Genomic DNA, 8,208 nt, shown 5'->3' on the forward strand with positions numbered 1-8,208 from the left:
GCAAGGCCGCACCGCCCCTAATTCAGCGGAGCGGCTGCGCGGCCGGGTCGAGCCGCGGGGTACCGGGCAGGCGCCTTTTGTCGTCTCGTGTCCCCGGGACAGCGGCAGGGACGTCTTGGGAGCACGGCCCGCCTGCTGCAGCGCCTCAGGAGGGCTCGGGCGGCCACCCGAACGTGAGCGAACCCGTGCACGGGGGGAGCCGGGCCGGGGGTACCTGTCCGCTTCGGCTGCGCGGGATCGATATGAAATGGTGCCCACGGAGAGGGGGGGACCCACTCAGGACTTGTATTAAAAATACTGTATTTTGACATAGGTCTTGATTTCCATCCGTTCTGGTTTTGGTTTTGTTCTCTACAGGGGGTATTGTAAGAATTTTTTCAAGAGGTCAGTCTTGAACTTCAGTTTCATAATTTAATTGGCAAAACTCATTGGCATTTCTCTGCTGGAAGGTCCATTGAATGCTCGTTCTAAAGGTTTTATATAGGCGTTTATTTTAACTAAAGAATGCATAATAATGTCATCCTTGTCACCATTACAGCTGATCATATGCAACTGAGTACGCACAAGAACGTATGGCAAGCCAAGAAGTCTCATTTCCACAGCAGACATTCATATTTTCACCATGTTTTTAAATCTTTAAATAGTTAATTGTAACAGTAGCATTGGTCAGCATGGCTGCAAGTAGGTGGCACCTAGGGAAAGAGAAGCTAAGGTTCACCTCTCTGAAAGCATGTATGGCCAAGTTCCAGTTTGAGTTTGTATGAGTCAGGTATCAGTGTCTACAGCTTTAAAATGAAGCACCCAAACAAGTGATGAGCTTCTGGAAATAGTTTCTGTGACATCTCCAGCCACACATCAAATAAGTCAGTGGTAAAAAACTCAAATTTGGGATGCCCTGTATGTGTAGATGTACTCAGACTGGTATAGATACAAATTGGCAACTCCATACATATAAGAAACAAGTTGATATAACCTAAACAAGCCACTCTTCTGAAATTTCACGTAGTTAAATTATTTAACAAGCTCAGCAAATCTTTGTTCTCTACGCTTTCATAGTAATGAAATAAAAAATAAAAGCTCCCTATCTTTGTTCAATTAGGATTAAAAGAACAAAAATCCCTCCAACAGCCTAGGAGCCTTGACAGACTCAAGTTTCTTAAGTTGCTGTCCTGCATCTTGTACATTCTTCCTGCTTGTGCTTACACTTGTATTTGTTTTCCCTGCTGCCAAACGGGGTGGGGGGGTGGGGGGGAGAAAAAATGCCATGTCTTAAACCTGTAACAGGACTGGTAAGCTCAGTGGAAGGAGGCTGCCCAGGGCAGTTCTGGAGTCACCATCCCTGCAAGTGTTCACACACCATGTAGACGAGGCCCTCAGTGCCATGGGTTAGTGGTGGCCTTAGTAGTGCTGGGCAACGATTGGACTGAATGAGCATAAAGGGCTTTTCCAACCTGGTTGATTCTGTGATTCCGTGACATCAGGAAGCGGATGAGGCAGAAAATAATTTTATTGGGACTGCTCGCCTGACTGGTAGCTAAATATGTACAGACTGTGAGGTTCCGGAATCCTACTTGTATCTCCATAGTTGACCCTAAGGATGGGGCACACAGACATTTCCATTGACGCAGAGCAGCAATTTTACAAGCAGAGAAGTGGGCTGTGCTTTTCTTTGTAACCAACTGGTGTAACAACTTCTTTCTGGAGTGTTCATGGAAAGGCAGAGACAATTATTGAACTGAGGAATGTGTGCTTGTAAAGGAATGCTGGGTAGCATGTGGGTAACTGTTGCTCTTCAGTTATAGAGTCCTTTTAAATTCCAACAGATTAAAAGATCACAAACAACTATCCTGCAAAAACGAGGTGGGGAAACCACTTGGCAATAATGAAGTAAGTTCAAGAGTTTTTTAGACTAAAATTATTTACATTTAGACTAAAATCATTTGCATTTCAAGCATGGTATGTGCACTTTGGAAAACAAATTATCAATATTTCTATGCCAAAACACTGACACTTTCTCAGGAACTATAACTGATGTCCTGGATCACTTAATTTGATCAGAATTCCCTGGTAAAAGCCTAGAAATTCAGCTCTGGGGCACCCAAAGTGAAAAGGACATGGAGCTGCTAGAGCAGATTCAGAGGAGGCCACAGAGATGGTGCGAGCAGCTCTGCTCTGGAGCCGGGCTGAGAGAGCTGGGCTGGTTTAGCCTGGAGAAGAGAAGGCTGCCTAAGGGGAGACCTTAGAGCAGCTCCCAGTGGGGCTTTTTACAAAGGCATGTAGCAACATGACAAGGGGGAATGGGTTTTAGCTGAAAGAAGGGAGATTTATATTAGATATTAGGCAGAAGCTCTTCCCTGTGAGGGTGCTAAGGCGCCGGCACAAGTTGCTCAGAGAAGCTGTGGCTGCCCCATCCCTGGCAGTGTTCAAGGCCAGGTTGGACACAGGGGCTTGGATCAACCTGGCCTAGTGGAAGGTGTCCCTGCCTGTGGCAGGGGGTTGGAACTGCTTTGAGGTCCCTTCAAACCCAAACCAGCCTGTGATTCTATGACATTACTAGTGGAGTAACATGCGTAATATGTATAGAAGAGTTATTTTTTAGAATTAAGATTAAACCACAACAGAATATTACTGTTGTATTCAGTGTATACTCATCTTGTGAGTAAAGGATGAAGAGCATGTGGATGACACATTTGAGGAGCAAACTGGAATGAAGTAGCTGTTGGATCCTGCGAAGTTTACACTTTATAGATGTCTGGAGAACTAGAAGTGCTACCTAAGAGGCATGAACACTTGGACTACCTTTGTAGGAGCTGCCTTTTAAGAGCTCCTGTTCAGTTCCAGAATCAGGAGGATGCAGAAACTCCTGCCTTATGCTGCAGCTTCTCTGCCACTTAGCTGATACATAGCTTCTAGCATCTGGCATTTTCAGTTTCCACTGAGTTCTAGATTTAGCAGAGCAGCTGTTACTGATGTTGCATTCCTACATTATTCCATTTGGCATGTTTCTTTTGCTCCACCTGTGCTACAGCCTCAGTTAGCATGATCAGAATCGTATTTTCCACATTATATGTGGAGCGTATATACAAACTATTGAGTGTCCAACAAACCAGTGATAAAGATTGTTCCTTCCTTGGATGGTGGAGAAAGAAAGACCGTTTTACTTCTTCCTCTCTGCAAGAGCTCTTGAGGACACGCTTTCTCTGCCTTTTGTTTCTCAGCTAAGGCAAGAGCTCCTGCAATTCTGACTTTCTCTACAATTTTGCTTTCTAATTTCAGCTGGATGTATGTATGTAAATAAATGTTCAATCAAAAATGCAGTACTGAGAAAATAAGAGACAGCAATCTAAAGAATTACTCCAGATTCATTTGCACAAAATAATGAAATGTGATGTTAACCAGAAAAGGTGAAAAGCAAATAAACGTAGAAACTGAGTACCAGAAGTATGTGTCTTGATAGTTGAACATAATTGGCTGAATCATTGAATGGCTGTGTTGGAAGGGACCTTAAAGATCAAAAATCCTAAAATCCTCCATATTTATTTACTTAAACAAAAGTCTGTTTAATACTGTGGGAGTTCACTCATGTAAGGGAGATAACTATAAGTGGGATTAATGACTTTTCCTTTCCTGTTACTTGTTTTAAAGGTATTTCCACTTCTGTAAGCTCCCAGGAAGAATTAAGGGAATCCGCCTACTGCGCTTCACTTCAGTGGTGATCATTGTTTTACTTCTTGTGGCAGGTGCTTTGACAGCTTTGCTTCCCAGTATCAAAGATGACAAAATGCCCAATTCGAGAAGGGAACCAAAAACCCAGAGTCAGTCTGCCTTGGATGCATTTACTCTTATTATGCAGACATATAATAGAACAGACTTACTGCTAAAGCTTTTAAATCATTATCAAGCCATCCCCCACCTACATAAAGTAATTGTTGTGTGGAACAACATTGGTGAGAAGATACCAGAGGAAATGTGGAATTCCTTGGGACCTCATCCTGTCCCCGTTGTCTTTAAAGTTCAAACTGTAAATCGCATGAGGAACAGACTCCAGAATTTCCCAGAGCTGGAAACTAAAGGTAATCAGCAGTTCATATTGCTACTATTATTACTATTTGCACACTTAAAAGCTAAATGCTAAAAGGGAGATGGTTTGAGTTTTACTGTATAATAAGCCCATAGATCTGTTGGTCCACTTAATATGGAAGAAAGCTACGTTATGACATCAGATACACACCACCACTACCAGCAGGCTTTCAGTAAAGAGTAAGGAAAAAAAGAGGAATGTCAAATGCATTCACAGGCTTTTTGCAAGGTGTTCTCCATTTCCTTTGTCAGGCAAACACAGCTAGTTCAGCGTCTCTTTACAGAGTAAACTAAAATTCATAGTGCGTGTATTTGCTGAGTCTCTGCATTAATCTGGATTTAAGTCATCTGATAATGACTTCATTTAATCCATTTATTTACAGCTGAGTTCTCAGGCACGTGCTCTTCTGAAATTTCCATCCCTAGCTGTCTGGCTTTCTACCTCAAATTATGGAATCTTTTTAAGAGTATTTTCCCCAGTCTTTTGGCTATTCATCTAAATATTCTTCATAAGCTCTTTGCAGGAGAAGCACAACAATAAATCTGTTTGTTTCAAGTGGAAAAAAAAATCCCGTATGTTCATAGCAGCCTTCCAGTATCTGAAGGGGGCTACAGAGATGCTGGAGAGGGACTCTGCATCAGGCACTGTGGAGAGAGGACAAGGAGTGATGGGTTCAAACTGAAACAGGGGAAGTTCAGGTTAGATCTAAGGCAGAAGTTCTTCCCTGTGAGGGTGCTGAGGCTCTGGCACAGGTTGCCCAAAGAAGTGGTAAATGCTCCATCCCTGGCAGGGTTCAAGGCCAGGTTGGACACAGGGGCTTGGAGCAACCTGCTCTAGTGGAAGGTGTCCCTGCCCATGGCAGGGGGTTGGAACTGGATGATCTTAAGGCCCTTTGCATCCCAAACCAGTCTGGGATCATATGTTTCTATGATTAGTAAAGGCAATTCTGTTTACTGTCCCCTTCCTAATATGACTTGCAAATCAAAAGCCATGACTTCTAGGAAGACACTAGAAACTTCAGCATCCAAAGTGTTTTATTTACTGTAGTAGGGTTTACACTGACTGTAAACTTAAAAAGCTTTAATGTACCTGAAGTTCTGATCTAAGAGTATCTTTCATTTTCCACTTCCTGATAGTCTTTTGCCCAAAATTTAAGGCAAAGATTCTTCTTTATGTAGTTCATGCTATTGAATGTTGCCTGTGCAATTCATTAAGCTTGCTTTGTTAGACCTTGCAAGTAGTGAGGGGATGGGTAAAATTTTATGCTGAGAATCCCTTATAAATCTCATACTCTGAAGAATGGTATCTAACTCCTTTGGTTGCATTTTTATGCAAGATTAGCAGGATCTTAAGTTGTTTAATCTTTTGAGAAGTTAAATGTGGTTTTCTTTCTCCCCTTTTCAGCTGTTTTAATGATGGATGATGATACACTAGTCAGTGCTCATGACCTTACTTTCGCCTTCTCTGTTTGGCAGGTAATGTTTTGCACCTTGTCATGCAGTATTTGAGAGTTACAATTGAGATGAATGGTTTTAAGTAAGAGTAATACCATATCTTCATGCTTTACTACCAGTTTTCTAGCTATACAGCTAGATTTTAGAAGGATTGAAGCACTGAACAGTAGCAATTGCAAAAATATTCAATACTAGCTATACCTGTAATCTGTCTTTCAAATTTGTAACTCTTCTTGTGCAAGAACACCGAAGTTGCTGACTGCTGAATTTATTTAAATTGATAGGAGGCAGCAAACCAAAACTTGTGGGGTTTTTTCATCTCCAAGAGAAATTGTCTATGAAGTTATTTTGAATGCCAATTATACAGCTGCAAATTGTGTGTAGATGTTTCTTGGCACTACATAGCATCAAATGAGGCATATTGTGTCAGTTCTGTGAAACTGTGTTAAATTGCAATGTTTATGCAGATCAAGGGACCATATGCCAACAATTTCATTCTTTCCTGGCAATAATCTTGTGCTCTTCTCATTTCTTTTTTAAAAGCATAAATCTCACTTATGACAATTCTTAACACACATTTCACAGTGTGTTCACTTTAATTGTTTAAATTTATTTTTTCTCTCAGCAATTTCCAGAGCAGATAGTGGGATTTGTCCCTAGGAAGCACATTTCTACTCCTTCAGGTGTATACAGTTACGGCAGCTTCGAGTTGCAGAGCCCTGGATTTGGAAACGGAGATCAGTATTCTATGGTTCTTATCGGCGCAGCATTTTTTCATAGTGGATATTTAGAAGACTTTCAAAGACAGCCAGAAGCAGTTTATGCTTTAATAGATGAAACTCAAAATTGTGATGATATTGCCATGAATTTTCTGGTAGCCAAGCATACTGGGAAACCTTCAGGAGTGTTTGTGAAGCCTGTTGACATCAGGAATTTAGAAAAAGACACTAACAGTGGCTATTCTGGAATGTGGCACCGAGCAGAGCATTTGTTACAGAGATCTTACTGTGTAAATAAACTGGTTAATATTTATGATGGCATGCCTTTAAAATATTCTAATATCATGATTTCTCAGTTTGGTTTTCCTAATTATGCCAATCACAAGAATAAAATGTAAGCCAATGGATTTAAGGGGTTAAAAGTTAAACAATACTCAGTGAATTGTACTGAGTTCAAGGAGAGGAGAAGGTCTGATTACTGCATCTTGGCCATCCTTATTTGTAGCTTCTCAACTTTTTCCACATGGCTTCTTAGTTTTTTTTTTCCTTTCTTACTAATTTTCCAACGTAAATTTTGAGAAAACTTAATATATACTAATGTTTAGCTGTGATAAAATCATCTCATTTCATTAAAACTTGAAAAGCTATTACAATTAATTAGGCCAGTTCTTCAGAAACATGCAGAGAAAAATGCACTCCTACACTTGCAGTGCTTATGTTTAGATTTTTATTTCAATGTTAATCTAGTTAAATGAGGTCTAGGCATATTTTTTATAGTTACATCTTGAGATACTTCCTTGACTTCCCCCTTCTCCTCCTGCTTCCCAGTGAAACTGTAGAAGGGCTACAGTAAACTGTTGGCCAGGCTTCTAGACTCCTGTAAAAAAAACCTATGAAGTTTGTATATATAAACTATTCTGTATTCTGAGATGTTCCTGAAGCTGCTAGCCGGAGAAGAGTACCTCACCTTAATCTCAGATAGTCCTAAAATGGTTGCTTACAGCATCTACTACTGCTGAGATAGTGGAAAATATTTTCTGATGCGGCTTTTTTCCCCATTATTAATTTGCCTAAAGTTGCTGAAACACTACAAGCAGCTGAAAGGTAAAACCTAGCAGCTAGAAATGCAAGAAACATGAATCCATAAAATATGAAACTTTTATAAACAGCCAGAAGAAATTGAGGGGATATTACATGTTAATTCTTTAGTCTTAGTTTTATTTTTATATTTTGCATGTACATTGTTACAAAAATATGCCCAAGAAAAACCTCACTCTTAAAATATGTCTTATTTACCATTGCTAATAAGAGCAGGCTGTTCTACATATATGACAGTGCACCTTTTTTTGTATTACTTGTCTGCTGTTTTTTTAGCTACTCTTTCATAGAATCATAGAATCCCAGACTGGTTTTGGCTGGAAGAGACCTTAAAGCTCATCCAGTTCCACCCCCCCTGCCATGGGCAGGGACACCTCACACTAGAGCAGGTTGCTCCAAGCCCCTGTGTCCAACCTGGCCTTGAACACTGCCAGGGATGGGGCAGCCACAGCTTCTCTGGGGACCCTCTGCCAGCGCCTCACTGCCCTCACAGGGAAGAGCTTCTGCCTTAGATCTAACCTGAACTTCCCCTGTTCCAGTTTTAACCCATCATCCCTTGTCCTGTTGCTACAGTCCCTGATGAACAGTCCCTCTCTGGCATCCACATGAGTATTTACTTACTTTTTGGTTGCTTTCATCTCTGGTTTTGTGGCTATGGCAACAATTACAATGTGCAATGAATGAGTAAAGCATTATTAAAAAAAAAATAAAAATCTTTTAAAGTATCTGACAGGGCTGGACTGTTACGAGTCTCTGATTTCCCTGGCCTCATCTATAGGAAGAAACAGAGCTATTATTAACAGCTTTTGTTAGATTGGGATGCTGTAGTTCTGCAACCAGTGTGTTGACAAAGATT

General features: G+C 40.9%; 1 protein-coding gene across 1 annotated transcript; it reads left to right on the forward strand.

Moving 5' to 3' along the window:
• Positions 1-9: 9 nt before the first annotated feature.
• On the forward strand, positions 10-6,661 carry EXTL2 (exostosin like glycosyltransferase 2). Its single transcript, XM_061461378.1, has 5 exons — positions 10-173; positions 1,824-1,887; positions 3,646-4,073; positions 5,486-5,556; positions 6,161-6,661. Exons 2-5 carry the CDS (start codon positions 1,883-1,885, stop codon positions 6,650-6,652), a joined length of 996 nt encoding a protein of 331 aa, XP_061317362.1. The 5' UTR covers positions 10-173; positions 1,824-1,882; the 3' UTR covers positions 6,653-6,661.
• The last annotated feature ends 1,547 nt before the right edge of the window (positions 6,662-8,208 follow it).

This window comes from Pezoporus flaviventris, unplaced genomic scaffold, assembly GCF_033815535.1.
Source record: "Pezoporus flaviventris isolate CSIRO_AGI_PZ_B2104156 unplaced genomic scaffold, CSIRO_AGI_Pfla_v1 ptg000001l, whole genome shotgun sequence".
Classification (NCBI taxonomy): domain Eukaryota; kingdom Metazoa; phylum Chordata; class Aves; order Psittaciformes; family Psittacidae; genus Pezoporus; species Pezoporus flaviventris.

What these genes read in the sequence shown, in the direction of transcription:
- EXTL2 (XM_061461378.1), top strand. An exon ending in CCCAGAGCTGGAAACTAAAG is followed by an intron (nt 4,074 to 5,485) that starts GTAATCAGCAGT and finishes TCCCCTTTTCAG; the next exon opens with CTGTTTTAATGATGGATGAT. An exon ending in TCGCCTTCTCTGTTTGGCAG is followed by an intron (nt 5,557 to 6,160) that starts GTAATGTTTTGC and finishes TTTTTCTCTCAG; the next exon opens with CAATTTCCAGAGCAGATAGT.